The following is a 16,925-nucleotide window of genomic DNA, read 5'->3' as shown; positions in this document are numbered from 1 at the left end:
GGAGCCAGATAAGTCACTTGGACTTTCAGAGCAATCAGGAAATAAGGTTCTCTTCTCTTGCTTTGAGAGCAGAGGTGGCCGGTTTTAAACAGAGCTCAACAGCTCCCTGGAGCCAATCTGAATTAACTGTAAAGACCCTAAACACTTGCTTTTGCAGACACAGCTTTAGTTGCCAACAGAAACATTCTGCTTAGTGCTCCCCACTTTTTCAAAGGCCCAATTCCTCAAAGGCTCTCAGGTCTTTCTTTTGGGACCCTCTTCTCTCTGCCTGCCTGGGTACCCAACCCTTAATTCAGTTCTCAATGGAGAACTCTGGGGTTCAGAGATCATGCATAAGAAAAGCAGTAAAGATAAAAGGAAATGGAGAAAACAACTGTGAATCCTAGTAAGGGACCTCCCTCCTCCACAACCAAGCTCAACAATCTACAAGGAGGGTTCTACCATTCTGCCCAAAGAAACTATGGGAAAAGCACCCCCCCCCCATAGATCATGTCACTTCCTGGCAGGACCTTACCATCCACTAAGGCACAGTCCTGAAGGGCATTTATAGCAGCCCATCCATGGTAGCAAACTCCCAACCCCTCAAATGAAAAAGTTCTAAACCAAAAATGTTTCTGAAAAGAAGGCTCTTCAGGAACAGAAACCACCAACCTGTCGCTTTTAATTTAGGCCTCAGAAGCCTCAACAGAGAAAAAGCAGCCTCTTCCAAGGACAGCAGAGCCACCTTTGGTAGATGCACAGAAACGAGCATTCAGGTCTTTAGGATGTCATTTCTCCAATGCATTCCCCATTTTGAGTGTTTCATAATCCACCCCACCAGAGAAGCATACAGTACCAAATCAAAAATAATGCAGTACTTTTACAAATACATTATTAGCCAGAGTACCCCAAATCCCCAGTAATTCTGTTTTCCCTTTGTAGGGATGCAAAGGTCCCAGAAGGCAAGCTCTCTTCCATTCCTTTATGTCCTCATAACACCCAGAGAAAGAGCCAGGCACATGGCAGATGCTCAATGAAAAGTATGTTGATTGAATGGAATTCACTTCCACATTTTCCAAGCAATCCTTGAGGAATTTGCCTCCCAGCAGGCATCTGCTCACTGGAAAACAATATGTCCCTGGCCATTTGCATTGTGGCCCTGAAACAGCAAAGTTTTTAAGAGAGGAAAGAGACAGACCCTGGGGCCCCTGGTAAGCTAAATGCTTTACAGGTAGATTTTAGGGAGCTATCCTCCCCTGGACCCAGAGACCAATACATCAGACATTGCAACTTCCCCTCACCACATCCACAGCCCAGGTGGGCTTGATTTTCTATAAAACCTTCTGAGACCCAAATTCTCCAGAGACCTGTGTTAAAAGGTAATTCAGCGAAGGAATTCTCTGGGGTGGCAGAAATAGTCTATCTTGACTGCAGTGGTTTTAGCAGAGATGTGAAGATCTGTCAAAGCACATCAAAATGTGTTTGAGTTACAACTATGTAAGAAAATGAGTGCAGCTTATTGTGTCCAAACTGAGATGATCAAGAATGAGAAAATGGAACTCTGCATTATTTGTCACACAAGGATATGCCAGATCCATTAATTTTAAAATGCAAACTGACGAACTACAGTATACAATGTAATATATATTTAAAAATCTTTCCATCACCCTGTACAAGATTAAATCAGATACAAGGATAATGTTGCATCACATAGGAATTAAGATCAATGAAACACTCCCAACTGTTCACAGTAGTTGCTCCTGAAAGGTAGAATTGGCAATTTGTACTTTTTTTTAAGTTACTTAGGACTTGCCTGTGCTATTACCACTATTTCTTCCGCAATTTAAAGATTCAACAAAAATAATACTGAAGGAGTTAAAGGTATCAGCAGGATTGCAGCTCCCGGAGCCCAGCCAGTAATAAGTACACTGTTGCTTATCCATGCTGAAGAAATAAAAGTTTTCATGCAGACCTAACTAGACCAACAGAAGCACTGTCACTTGTCTGCCATGAAGACAGGAACATCTGCAGAAACTATTTCCTTAATAGCTAAGAAACACTGAAGATGTTTATAAGTGATTACAGGTATATACAGCCATGAAGAACAAACACTCAACTGATACACATTAACCTGTGAGCCAGGTAACACTCTGGTTTAGGGCCTTCCTGGACCTGCTCTCCATCCCCAGCCAACAGCTATATTCAGAGTGATTTCCTCTGAAAACTAAGGAAAGGACCATTCACTCTAACAGAGTCAGGACAGCAGGCTCATCATTTGTTCTAAATGAAAATCACACACCAGAACATATTCTGGGATGGGACTAAAGACACAAGACACAGAATGTAGAAGACCGACCGCGGTTGATCACAATGAAATTTAAATTTATTTATTTGGTATTGAACTCAGGAACACCAACTGTAGATAGAGATAGCACAGGGACTCCTTTGCCACACACAGTTAGTACAAAGTATTATAAATACCTACCAACTGACCTTTTTTTTTTTTTTTTTTTTTTTTTAAATCCCAGAAACTGGCCACAGAACCTAAGCAGGAAATTGAGAGAGGCAACCCAAATGGCCAATAAACATATGAAAAGGTGCCCCCACCTCGGGGCACTCCAGGAAGTACAGGGTAGGACAACAGGATGAGCCACTTTTCTCCCATCAGATTGATGGCCCCAAGGATGGGCCCGGAGGGAAATAGCTCCAGGAGCTGGGGCTGGGATCCATTACCATTTCAATAGTGTTGTACCCAGGTCCTAGGAATCCCCTAGCTGCAGGCAGAGGCCGGAAGAGAGGATCTCTCCTCTAGGAAAGGGCTCCAGAAGGGAGGGGGGAGGGGGGGTACTGCTTGCAAGGACCTAACAGTACCAACAACCCCAAAAACAGTACAGAGGGGGATCCATCACCAAGTCTAGAGCAGTCAGTAAATAGAGAATCCGTGGATGTTTTTGAGACTCTTCACTCCATATGTCTGTGTATGTAAAGGGTTGTCAGAGTTTAGAAGAAATTCATTGTATCTAAAAAGATACGATTTTTTAGCAATTAAAACTTTCAAGCCAGGCATGGTAGTAGTACACACCTCTAATCCTAGCTCCACAGAAGGCAGCGATAGGGGGATCCCATACAGAGAAAAAATAAAAAGGGCTGGAGATGCAGCTCAGTGGTAGAGCACTTGCCTACAATGTGGGAGGCCTTGGATTCTAACCCTAGTACCAAAAGAAAAAAAAATGTTTAAAATTTACTGAAAATCTAAAGATTATAAAACTTTTGTATAATTAAATCAGGATTAGAATTAACAAATTTAAACCAGCTGTTGGTGGTCCTCACCTGTAATCCCAACAACTTGGGAGACTGAGGCAAAAATGGATCACAAGTACAAGGCCAGCTTCATTAACCTATTCTCAAAAAATTAAAAAAAAAAAAAAAAACAACTGGAGATGTAGCTCAATCCCCAAAACGGCCCACCCAAATAAATAAATAACAATACCTAAGGATTTTCTTATTTAAAGGAACACAAATTTTAAAACAAAATCGTTACCTCATGCTTCTCTCTTAATCCCTGTCAAGTATTTACAAGTAATTTTGGGAGGAGGGTGGTACTCAGGACTGAAACCAGGATTTGCATATGCTAGACAAGAGGTCTAACCCTGAGTAACAGCCCAATCCTACAAAAATACCTTTTCATTAAGCATTCATTTATTTGGGTTCCTCCTTTTTGTTAACTATGAGCAAATCTGTGTTTATCCTCAGGATGGGGAGAAAGCCCTCACACAGTTACACTTAAAAGTAAGAAAGTGACCATGAAAGGGTCAGGCTGAGAGGACAGAGGCTACTCCATCTCCTTGAGGTTTGTTTTGGTGGGAAAAAATGTGATATCCCAAAAAGCAAACCATCTTGAAAATAAATTCTATGGGACTAGGACCAATGAGCTGTGAAGACAAATGGAACCCAAATCCTGTGCTCAGGTTTAGCCAATTAGTGCAGTGTGGAGGGGGACCCTCACACACAAACTGTAAGCACCATCTCTCACAAGGAAAATATTTGTTTTCCAACATTAAAACTGGAAGCAACACTCCCCCATCTGAGATGTCCAAATATAAATAATGCCTTTCACTGTGTCTTACTTTATCTATGTCTGTTTATATAACTAAAAGTTAACATACAATTTAGTTTAGCAAAGATGCAGAAGAGGAAGAATGGGTAACAATAAGATTAGGAAATTTGCAACTATTGCAAGCCCCAAATATCATCTAGGATTAATTACTGCATTTCTAGCTATTCCATCTTATAGCCAGCCACATAAACAAAATTAACCCTTCTCACCTACCAAACCATTTTATTTATTTATTTTATTATTATTTTAGTACCCAGAATTGAACCCAGGGACACTTAACCATTGAGCCACATTCCCAGCCCCCCCCCCTTTTGTTTTAATAAAGACATGATCTCCCTTAATTTGCTGAAGCTAGCTTTGAACTTGCCATCCTTGGGCCTTAGCCTCCCAAGATGCTAGGGATTACAGATAGTGCCACAGTAGCCAGCTTTGAATCAGAGAGGACTTTTAAACCTTACTTGATACTGCATGGAGTGATTCTTTCCCCTAAATGCCATCAAAGTTCCAAAATATTTGCCTCAATTGACAGTGAAACAAAGCTGTGGATTTTCATTATATTTGCTTACACCCATGTGGTTTAAAAAAAAAAAAATCAGGGACTGGGAATATAGCTCAGTTGGTAGAGTGCTTGTCTCACATGCACAAGACCCTGGGTTCAATATCCTGCATCACGATAGATAGATAGATGGATGGATGTTTTTAGATGGACCAAATTGGAAAAATAAATTGTCCTCTTAGGATATTCCCCTAAATCCTAGAAAGCTTTGATCAAGCTAACAACAACAACAACAACAAAAAAGAACAAAAACTTACTGCTTTTTCTGGGGGAAAAAATTATTAAATATAAAAGGATGCACACAGAAGGAGATGGGGAGGCTACAGGGCTTCAACTGGCTTGCCTGCTACACTGTCCTCAAATCAGCTCCTTCACTTCAAAATATCTACATAGCCTGGCACACTCTTGTAATCCCAGGAGCTCAGGAGGCTGAGACAGGAGGATCCCAAGTTCAAAGCGAGGCACCAAGCAATTCAGTGAGACCCTGTCTCTAAATAAAATACAAAATAGGGCTGAGGATGTGGCTTAGTGGTTAAACACCCCTGGGTTCAATCGGTTCAATCCCAAGTAACAAAAAAAAAAAAAAACATTGATCAGAATAGTAGAGGTGAACCTTTCCCTGGACAGGTGAAGTTACGTAGTAGCAGCACAGACTACGGGACCTAGAATGTACTGAGCGTCCCCATTTCACAAGACACCATCTATACTGTTCTGGGAAATTCCTCCTCACACCAGAGGGAGACCCACAGTCTAAGGGTAGTCACTCCACAGTTCCCTAGCAGCCAGTTCTGTGCGCCCAGAGCAGCTCCCATTCAGGGATCAGAACCACATCACAACAGGGCACCACCTCATCCCAAATTGGCTCCCAAACTCTACAAGGCAGGATTCTTGGATTACTTTGCTCCCTTTTTATTTTCCCCCTAAAAGCCTTCTACTTTACCAAATCCGTTTTCATAATGATTTTCTGCACTCATCTTTCATCTTTACTTCACTTGGGTAGCTGTAATCAACAGGCGTAACAACATAAACATGTCTGGGCACTAAACAGCAGTCCCCCTTGGTAGGCACAACTCAACTGGAAGAGCCAGAGGGTACAGAACAGACTGCCACATGGCCAGTACAGCCTGGGAGCACAGGTCAGCAGCAAGACCCAGCACGGGAGGAGGCTGGGATCTAGAGACTGGACACTCACCCCACCGCTAGGACCTGCCAGCTTTGGACATGTTCTCTTTTGTGAGGAGCCAGGGTCTAATGCTAACTACAACTCCCGCTGTGTGAGCCCCAGGCCCATTCCTCTTCCTCTGGGCTGAGGCAGCTGGGACTGAGCAAACCACACCTCTGCTTTGCCAGCTAGGTCCCTGCCAGGTTCTGCCAACAGGTCCCACCACAGAGAGGAAGGGTCTGGCCTTTCTTAACTGTTTCCTGGGTAATGTCCTCGGCAGACTTCCTACCAACATGGTTCACCCCAGCAGAGGTACCAGTCTGGCACAGGCTGAACAGCCTCCATTTCAGGTGCAAGGCCCACAGGAAGCCTCCTAAGTATTAGCACTTGGAACCTGTTCCTTTCCCATCCCTGGATGCTTCCTAAGGCTGCTACTTCCCCAGTACCCTAGTGTTCTCTCCTTTCAGCTACCTCCTTAACAACTCAACACCACCAGTCAACAATTCCTTACTTGGGGACTAGTTTCTGACAGTTACTACTACTTCTGTTTATCAATAACCCACCCTCTACTAAGGGTGAAAAAGGAGGGAACCCTATCACCTTATTTAGAAATGGGAAAAGACTGATTCCATGCACAGGCACAGCTAATCCAGTGGAAATCACCCTACTTATCAGTCAACTTTTATCTAAATTCCACCATGCTCCAAGATTCCTCTACCTTCAGGCCGAAACTCATCTAAACCTGTTTAATGCCATCTTTAGCATTTAGACTTTTTGTCTAGTTTGGGGGGGGGGGGTTGTGTGTGTGTTTGCGTGTGTGCGTGCATGCGAGTGTTGGGGATTAAACCCAGGGCATTGTGCATGCAAGGCAACCACTCTGCCAACTGAGCTGTATCCCAGCCCTGATTTTTGTCTAGTAATTTAAGAAAACATACAGCCAGGCACAGTGGCATTTGCCTATAATCCCAGTGGCTCTGGAGGCTGAGACAGGAGAATCAAAAGTTCAAAGCCAGCCTCAGCAATTTAACAAGGCTCTAACCAACTTAGTGAAACCATCTCAAAAAAATAAAATAAAAAGGGTTGGGAGAGGTGGCTCAGTGGTTAAGGACCGTAGGTTCAAGTACTGGTACCAAAAAGAAAAACAAAACAGCCATATTGAGAAATTGAGGGCTGGGGATGTGGCTCAAGCGGTATCGCGCTCGCCTGGCATGCGTGCGACCCGGGTTCGATCCTCAGCACCACATACCAACAAAGATGTTGTGTCCGCCGAGAACTAAAAAATGAATATTTAAAAAAAAAAAAAAGAAATTGAGAATCTCCCTCCTCCATTCATCTTCTCCTTCCCATTTTTATATTCCCTGACAAATCACAAGGTTCAAGCAGTGACTGCTCATCTTTAGGATGGAACAGAAAACAAATACTGTTAACGACATATCTTTTTTGGTATTGAGGCCCAAACTTGCTTTGCCATTCAGCTATGTATATCCCCAGTCCTTTTGAGACAAGTCTCATCAAGTTGCTAAGGGTACCACCAAGTTGTAAGGGTAGTCTTGAACTCGCAGTCCTCCTGCCTTGGCCTCCCAAGTTGCTAGGTTTACAGGTATGCACCCCCAGCTTCATAACAGATCTTAATAATACATCAAGTGCTATCAGCAATACCGTTTCTGATCAAGTCATTTTGTCACCCTGGCCGCTTCTTCTATAATAATTTAAGGCTTTTCTTGTGATAAAATTAAGATTCTTCTTCATGTCTCCTCCAATACATGCACACATATACACACAAGTAAAGCTGTAAAACTAAAGCTTAAAATATTAAGGTTTAATTTTAATTTTAAATCCCCTAAGTCAAACTGCTCTCTATGGAACAACTGAAATGCCATAATTTAGAGGGAGTATGCCAAGCAGTGGTGCAGGCCTGTAATCACAGGGACTCAGGAGGCTGAGGAAGGAGGATGCCAAGTTTGAGGCCAGCCTGGAAAAAAAGGGGAGGGGGTTGGAGATATATGTAGCTCAGAGGCAGAGAGTCCTTGGGCTCAATCCCCAGTATTGGATGGATAGGTGGGTGGGAGGTTATGGTTCTCAAACAGCTGAAGGAAATCTCTAAATGTATTTGTACCCCATCTTCTTCAACACTTGGGAAGCCCCACAACCTTCAAATGATCGAAAGCTAATTTGAGGAGGGTACATGGGCCCTGTGTTCAATCCCCAGCACCACCACTAGCCACTAGTACCACCCCCCAAAAAAAAACTGAACTGGATTTCCAGTTTTTCTTTTTTTTTTTTTAATATTTATTTATTTATTTATTTATTTAAGTTTTTGGCAGACACAGCATCTTTCATGTGGTGCTGAGGATCGAACCCGGGCTGCACACATGCAAGGCGAGCGTGCTACCGATTGAGCCACATCCCAGCCCCTGGATTTCCAGTTTTTCTAAAAGAAAACAAGTTGTATGCATCCCCCCCCCCTTCACCTTGCATCACCATATGAAGGAGATCACTACACAGCTACCAACTTACATGATGGTGAAATGGTAGAACGCACAGCTCAGGTTTTCTTTCTTCTGACCCTGAAGGTTTGTCCCCCCCTTTTTTTTGGCAGGGGGCGGGGGGGGATAGTTTGATAATAAAACTAACATAAATGTTCATAATTGCCTTCTATGTGGGGGGCACACAGCACTATGATACCTCATATATTAGCAGCTCTAATAATCCTTACAGCACTGAAAGAAACTTTTTTTTTAATCTCTTCTTACATTTAAGAAGAAAAAAAAAATTAGGCACAGCAGAATCTAGAACCACAATGTGGGAAGTGCTCAAGTAAATCTAATTAATTAAAAGACTCCGTGAATTAAAAAAAAAAATCCACTACCTGAAGTTCCAACTATTACTCAAAATTTCTTCACCATATCCACTTTTCTTGCTTTAACCTTACCCACACATGTGGGGCTATTCAGTGCAAGCCTATAGATGGCTCTAATAAATTATCTCCCTCCTCACTTTGGCATTGATCTCAGAGGACACGAACTAAAGTCTGCAGATGTAGTCAAACTACAAGCTTCCTCTAAACTCCCAACACTCTAATAATGACTGCTGATGCTCCTCCAAAGTTCTCCTGTGCTTTAAGTAGTTAGCAGATTCATATTTAGCAAAATGAGTTTTTGTTTGTTTGTTTGTTTATTTAATACAATAGCATTTTAAGAAGTATCCCTATTAGTTTCAAAAGAGTATGAAAGAGTTCTAAAAACCCACTGGCATTTCAAGAGCAACATTTTTAACTTTGCAAAAGGTTAAATCTAGAATTCAAGGAAATGGCTGGCCAAACTTTCTTTTTTTTTTTTTTTAAAGAAAGAGAATTTTTAATATTTATTTTTTAGTTCTCGGCGGACACAACATCTTTGTTGGTATGTGGTGCTGAGGATCGAACCCCAGCCGCATGCATGCCAGGCGAGCGCACTACCACTTGAGCCACATCCCCAGCCCTGGCCAAACTTTCCAGAAGTTAACTAAAAGATACATAAAGCTGGTGACACGTTCAGGCACACAATCTTCATTCCCAGGGGTACACCTCACCTAGTCAGGCTCTAAAATTAAAGCAGGAACCTCCACAATTCACAAAGGGAGTCAAAGCGACAAGGCCCTAAGTCTATTTCATTTTCTGTGTACATATCTTTGCTTCATTCAAACTCCAGAAATACTATTCTGCAGAATACGCTATTCTGCAGAAGCCCTTACAGATAAATAAATAATCAAGATAAAGAATTGTCCACCCTTCTATCTGGCCATGGTGGTGCACACTTATAACATCTGTTACTCTAGACACTAAGGCAAGAAGACCCAAGTTCCAGGCCAACTTGGACAATTTAACTGAGACCCTGTTTCAAAATAAAAATTAAAAATGGCTTGGAGGGGACAGAGTTATGGCTCAGTAGTAGGGAGCTTGCCTAGTATGCATGAGACACTGGGTTCGGTCCCCCACACCACATAAAAAAATAATATCTACAACTAAAAAAAAAATTTTTTTAAGGGGAAGGGGCACTTGGGTTGTGGCTCAGAGGTAGAGCACTTGCCTAGCACATTGGAGGCCCTGGGTTCAATCCTCAGTACCACATAGAAACAAATAAAATAAAGGTATTGCGTACAACTACAACTAAATAATAAAGTAAAAAAGGGCTTGGAATGTTAGCTCAGTGATAGAGCACTTGCCTAGCATGTGCAACCCCAGAGCCACCAAAGAAAATATTTTTTTTAATGTATACATACACCCTATTCATAAAAAGGCCCTCCCAATAAACATAACTTCAGTATGCTAAAATATAATTACTGAAATCAGAAATTTTATCACTAAAGACTACCACTTCCATAAGGCATCTACATGGAAAATTATTTCTGAACAAACTACAACTGGCTTTTTGTGCCTATTGATAACTGAACTGAGATCGTTCTACAGATTCAACGAAAACAAAACTTGATGGGAATGGATCTCAGGTTAGGAACTACCTGAGTTAGCAAGTTGAGGAATCAAATAATAAGTGAAAATTATCCAACTCTTTGTACCCTGGGCAAACCACTTCAACAACAAGCATTTCAGCCAATTCACCTCTTGTTTACAGACTCAACAAGACCTTCCTTACTATAAATGCACAATTAAGACTTTTTTTTTTTTTACAATGAAAAGACAAAATTAAATAAAATTTACATGTCAGGCAAAAGTTGCATCCATTCTAAGGAGATCTTTATGAAACTAGATATTTTAGTCTCCTGAAATCTAAAATGCTATTATTTATTTATTTATCTATTTTTATTTTTGGCAGGGATTGAACTCCGGGGCACTCGACCCAACACTGAGTCACATCCCCAGCCCTATTTTGTATAGGGCTAGGCAAGTGCTCTATACACTGAATTGCATTAGTGCCTCACTTTTGCTGAAGCTGGCTTTGAACTGGATAGAGATCCTCCAGTCTCAGCCTCCCAACCCGCTAGGATTACAGGCCTGCACCACACAGCCTTCTAAATGCTATTTATAAGTAAAATGGAAGGGGGGACTGGGAAGAAAAAAGACAATTTTACTCAATATTTAGACACTTTGATATTTCTATACTCCAAATATAACTGATGTTTAACTCTGAAAATATCTCATGACAAATAAGGTAGTGTCAAATGAAGGCTGGACGTCAAAGAAAGTACCCACTTTCTTCCCAAAATGTCCATTTTCCCAAGTAAAACCCTAGACCTGGAAATTGAAATTTCCTAGATAAAATACAACACAAGGTCACAAAAGGTCCCCAGACAATGCTGGTAACACACAGCCTCCACATTTCTAGCAGCTAGACAAGCTGCCCCTTTTGAGGCAACCTGTGCAGCAGAAGCTGAACTATCCATGGCCTTCTTCCTGGAGGGTCCAAGCTGATAAAATCCACTTCTATGCACTTTAATGGAAGATGTCAGCTCAAGCATAACTTTTCAAAGCCCAAAGATTATACTCAGAATGGAATTAACGTATCTGGCAGAGGGTGTTGTTCAGTGGTAGAGCACATGGCATGCATGCATGCATCACTAAACTGATGCCTGGGTTCAATCCTCAGCACTGCAAAAAAACTACAAAAAAAGGGGGGGGGGGCGTAGGGGCTGGAGTTGTGGCTCAGTGGTAGAGCACTTACCTAGCATGCATGAGGCACTGGGTTCGATCCTCAGCACCACATAAAAATAAATGAATAAAGCTATTGTGTCCATGTATAACTAAAAAAATTATTGTAGGTATTGTGTCCATCAACAACTAAAAATATTTTTTAAAGGGGGGGAGGAGGAATTAATACATCAATAATGAACATTTCCCTCCGGTATATTTTCATCAAGCAGTCTTAATCCATCAGACTTCAATTTACAAATATCTGCCTGCTGAACTGGATTTAAAAGCAGCAACCTCAGTCACTTCTGAGGTATAGAAAAGTTTATTTTTCTGACCAATAGGTGTCAGGTATGAATTATAAGGGCACTACATTAGAATACTCATTTCTACTCATTTTCTCCCCTTACCATTACCAAAACACAAACAAGAAACCCTTAGGAATAAACTTATGAGTCATTAAAAAGTTTATAGAAATTCAAACTTTACCATAAAATCTGTCAACTGGATTTGAGCACCTCTTGAGATAGATGGAAAAAATGGTAGAAAAGTGGGTCTTTACCTGTATTTGTATTTCATTTCTTTAAAAAAAAAAAAAAAAAACTTGACATGTAGCATGACTAAGAATCAAAACTTTTAAAACAGCATTTTGGTAGAGGGCTGCAGATATGGTTCAGTGGTACGTACTGTGCTTGTCTAACATCCCCAAAGTTCTGGTTCAATCCCGTAAGCACCCCCTTCCAAAAAGCATTTTGGTGTAGATTTTATAATTTACTCAAGAACGTGCACATAATTTTTAAATAAATATGCATACAACTGAGTATACAAACACCTGAGAAAGTTTAGGTTCTAGGAATAAAACACATCATGATGAATACAATTTAAGACACAAGAGAGGATTTCATACAACAACCAATTATTTTAGGCAGCAAACCGATTAGGTTTCCTGGTTGTAGACAGTCCCCAAGAGAACTCCATATCAGTTTGGAATTACAGAACTGTCTTTCCAGGAAGCATTTTAAAGCCCAACTGCAGAGAATGAATATAAATTTTATCAGCACCTGTACCCCATTTTCAGTACAAGAGAAGAACTGGGCCAAATCCCAGTCCCTGACCTTAAGGACTGGGAACATAGCCACCATCTGGTGGGGTGGACTACATACAATGTTTCCCTTGACTCAAGATGGCAACAGAGTCACTGAGTCCCTGCCTTCCCCTACCCTACTAATGACACAGCCTTTCCTGGGGATCCAGCATGTTCCAACTCTGCTAGGCTACCTGCGATTTAGAGAACCCTGACACACAGTGACTTCATTCCCAGTGTCCTCTCCCAAGCAGCAAAGGGCTCAGGATAAGTTGCAACGGGTGGGAGCAAGTTAAAGGGCTACTGATGAGCAGCAGAAGTGGCGCCCTTAAAGCCACACATTTAACCCCCTCAAGTCTTCCCCTAAAACGCAAAAAGAACCTTTGTCACAACCTAAGCAGCCTTAAGCACAGACCCTGGGTGCCCGCGGGAGAAGAGCAGCCTGGAGCCGGGCTGTGCTCCTCGCCCAAGTCTCAAGAACCGAGGCGGGGTCTGGGTGAGCGGGTGGCTGCGCAGCCCGCAGCGGCTCTACCTCGGCACGACTCTCGCGCGACACCAGCACGCAGGTAGTGCGTGGCCAGCAGTTCCTGCGGCCCGACTGACCCACGAAGCACAGGACTAGCGGAAAAAACCCAAACTGTTTTTTTTTTTTTAAGAACCAAAAACGAGATTAGACAGTGGCAGCAAGCAAAACTCTTTATTCCGCTGGAAAACGCAACTGCCTCCTTTTAGGTTTTCAATTCATCCTGAGTTTTTAAACTAAAGATGACGCCTCTCTTGCAGGTTTGGAAGAGTCGTTTCCCCGGGGAGATGCTTAAGGAAAGCAATCTCCCCGGTGAGCCTGCCTTCTGCCTGAAATGACAAACCAGGTATTCACAGAAGAAGAGAGTCGCCCAGGATTATTTAATGGAGCCAGTTGTCACAGAAAGCAACTCGGTAAAATAGCACATTTTAAAAACCGAGGTAGACGTACACAGAGTAAAACCCATATATGCATTTAGGCGTTCAGTGGGTCTTCCCAATCCAGACAGGAGTCAGTCTATCCTTCAAATTGCCCTCAAGCTCCTTCCCAACCAGAGGCAGACTTTTAAAGGAACAATATTCTGAAACAGTTAACAATCACTTCCATCAAAAGGAAAAAGGAAGAATTTCAACAGCTTATAGGAACTTCACTGCCTGGTCGTGCTTTCTCTAACATTTTAGTCTTCGATTCGAAACTAGCTTATCACCTCTGGAACTCAAATTTTCTAGCACTTTAATTCCAAATGAACAAAGTTTTCTTGTTTTAATGAAAAGCTAAAGACATGAAGTAGAATATCGCTCAAATTTGTTTCAAAAAATTGTATTTACTTCAAAAACCTAATATCTAAGTGCTTTCTAAAACTTCAACCTAGCACTGAACGTGTTAAAACGTGATTTTTTAAAGCATCCAGGTATCTCAAGGGGTGGAGAGGTTCACTTCTCTCTTCGAGCTCTCCCACACTGCTTGAGTTTTTAAAAGTTTATAGTTTTGTGATTTAAAAAGTGAATAAGCCTTTCACAAGTCTGGTAACACGGAGCGCCTACGGTACCCGCACAGCTAAAACACAGGTAGATCTCTAAGAATATAAATAAAAACTGACATTTAAACTCAACCTCCCTTCCAGGAGGGGAAATCTCGCGGCTTCAGGGCACCCAGTCCTCTAACTCCCCTCCCCCCCTCCGCCCTCCATTTGATCCTAATCTGCAAGTGAATTGGCTCCGTCTTTCTGTTCCTGGGATTTTCTAAAAGTAATGAAAGAACGTACTAGAAACATTCACCCATGAATGTGAGAAAACTGTAAGAAAGTCCATTCAAAGCTTAAAGACGAAGCAATCCCTCCCGCCCCAAGCTCCACACCTAGAAGGAACCTTTTGAAAGATTAGAATTTCAACTTTTTCCAATAGGAGAAGTCGGCTTAAGGCCATCGGGCAGTAGCTCCGCCCTCTTACCCAATAACAGGTTAGAGTGGGAAAGGCTGAGCGCGGTGCTGGGCTTGGAGGTGCTCAGTATCACCCAACCCACTTCAACTCCTGCAGGATTTTTAAAGCCTTTGCCATCTCCTGCTCTCCCGCGGAGGCAAGACTACACACCGAATCTCACAGGTCTACAGGTAGACAGCTTTAAGTTACGGACCCTTCAAGAGAGGCTGCGCCTCAAAATTTTTCGTTCCTTATCCCGTGAGTTAGGGCGAGTGGAAGGTACTGCTCAAAACCAAAGTGAAAAGAAAGTGTCACACAGTGTCCACAACCCAAAGAGCGAAATCAAGCCCAAAAACCGCGGTGCAGCCCTCAGATGCTGCTCATCCCCAGGTTCAAGCCGCGTGTAGCTGCTCGGTTTTTTTTTTTTTTTTTCCCCCAAGGGAAGCTGCGCCTGTGGTTGACCAGAGTGGGGATACCTTCTAACCAGGGAAACAGGTTCCCAAAGGGACATAACCTGGGGCGCTGCGTGAGAAGCCCAATAGCAAGAGTCTCAGCCGGGTAAAGGCAATGAATTCGCCCAGATTCCGCCTCTATGTCGGGGTACGGTCCACAATGCCGAACGTTAATGCCACGTGAAAGCTCTGGGCAGACCATGCGTTTTGACACTACGTGAATCAGCTGCGGAGTAGATATGAGCTCAAGACCGGGGGGCCCTTTGGCCCTCAAAGATCCACAGACGTCCCTTACTTAACACAAGAGGGAACAATTGCTTCTGTCCAAAAAACAACAAAACAAACCAACAACAACAAAAATAACAACAACAAAAAAAAAAAAAACAGTCCAACCCCCCCATGCACATGGAAAGTTGATCTATATAGGCACAAACACTCGACACACCAACTCATCCACACAACCACCCCTTCCCAGCTCACACCCTACTCAAAAGCAATAATCTACAAGTTTCACAAATAAAGAAAATTAAGGAGAGCCCTCTCAACGCTTTGGGAGGCCTCAGGCCGGCCCACACAAGGAATTCAAGGCTACACTCACACTACACACCTATCTCTCTCACCTCATGTCTAAGTTAATTACAACGGTTGCCACGTTTCGCTACCGTGAAAATATGGAATAGGGGAACCCACATTTTGGGACTCTCCGAAGGCCCCTCGCGGCAGGCATACAGAAGCCAGATCTTCGACACACTTTTTAGGTCGTGATCTCCTAGATACCAACCATTGTCACTATGCTCAAAGAAAAATGCAATATATCTGGTTGAGGACCCACCTCTCCTCACTTTGACACGGGTCGGGAGGACCCTGTCCACAGGCGGTCACCGATACGCAAACACACACCGAACCCAGGCGCAGCCCACTCTCAGGCAGCCCCACGACTCACCTCGTCGTCGTGGTGCTGGCAGAAGCCGAGGCGCTCCGGGAACACCGAGAGAATGGAGAAGGGCGCACCAGGGAAAGGGGAGCCGAGCCCGAGTTGCTGCGCCGCGGCCGCGGCCGCGGCTGCGGGACCCGGCGGGCCGCGCTCAATATAGTGATCCTTGGTGAGACGCACGCGCTGGTGCGCGCGGACGCAGTTGTCGCACAGGTGCTCCTGGCAGTCGAGGCAGCGAGAAGAGGCCGCGTTGCCCTCATCGCACGAGCTACACCCATGCGGCCGGCGCAGCAGCAGTGCAGACGGGGAGGCTGTGGGGCCACCCGACGCTGAGCGAGAAGGCGCGGGCGGCGGCGGCGCCTGCGGGAGCGGCGGCGCGGAGGCGGATGCGCGCGGGTGCGCGTGGTGCGCGTGGTGCCGGTGATTGCTGTGGCCGCCAGCGCCCGCTGGGGCGCCGGCGCGCCCGTTCTTGGGCGGCGGCTCTTCGGCGGTGGCCACCACGGCGTCAAGCAGGTTGCTGAGCAGGAAGGCGGACGAAGGCAGCGCGTCCATGCCAGCCGCTTCGGCTAATACTACTTTCTGGTCACACACGGGGCAGCGCAGCTTGAGCGGTTCTCCGGATGCGCCACCGCCCGCCGCCGGCATCCGATGCGCCTCGAGGCAAGGGCGGCAGAAAGCGTGTAGGCAGGGTAGGACGTGCAAGCGGCGTGCCGCCGCCCCGGGGCCCCCTCCGCCGCCCCCAGACGACGTGGACGTCTGCGACGACGAGGACGACGCGGACGAGTTGGAGGAGAGCGGCGCCGGCGAGCCGCACATCTCCTTGCAAAGCAGGCAGATCTGGAAGTCGGTCTCGGGGAACGAAGCCATTTGCAACCCGGCCCAGAGGAGGGAGGAGACCAGAGAGGAAGAGGAGGAGGAGGAGGAGAGCGCGGACGAGGCGGGTGGGGGAGCCACCGACTCACTCAGAAAAATGCATCGATTAGGCCTGAAATCCGGGAGCAGACACCAGAGCGACGCAGCCCCCTTGGCCTCGCCACGTCCGGCCCGCGCGCTGCCAGCTCCAACACTGCGGGCATT

The 16,925-nt window shown here is 44.4% G+C and overlaps 1 protein-coding gene across 1 annotated transcript in view; it reads right to left on the bottom strand.

Moving 5' to 3' along the window:
- The window catches only part of Trim71 (tripartite motif containing 71), a 64,812-nt gene extending 48,097 nt beyond the window's left edge, over window positions 1-16,715 (bottom strand). Inside the window, exon 1 of the mRNA XM_026406816.2 lies at window positions 15,858-16,715. Within this exon, the coding sequence (XP_026262601.2) occupies window positions 15,858-16,715 (858 nt within the window). The remainder of the gene's footprint in view (window positions 1-15,857) is intronic.
- Between the last annotated feature and the right edge of the window lie 210 nt (window positions 16,716-16,925).

Source organism: Urocitellus parryii, chromosome 3, assembly GCF_045843805.1.
Source record: "Urocitellus parryii isolate mUroPar1 chromosome 3, mUroPar1.hap1, whole genome shotgun sequence".
In the NCBI taxonomy this organism is placed as follows: domain Eukaryota; kingdom Metazoa; phylum Chordata; class Mammalia; order Rodentia; family Sciuridae; genus Urocitellus; species Urocitellus parryii.
Note: the sequence above shows the minus strand (reverse complement) of the source record. Positions and strands in the feature narration are given on the sequence as shown.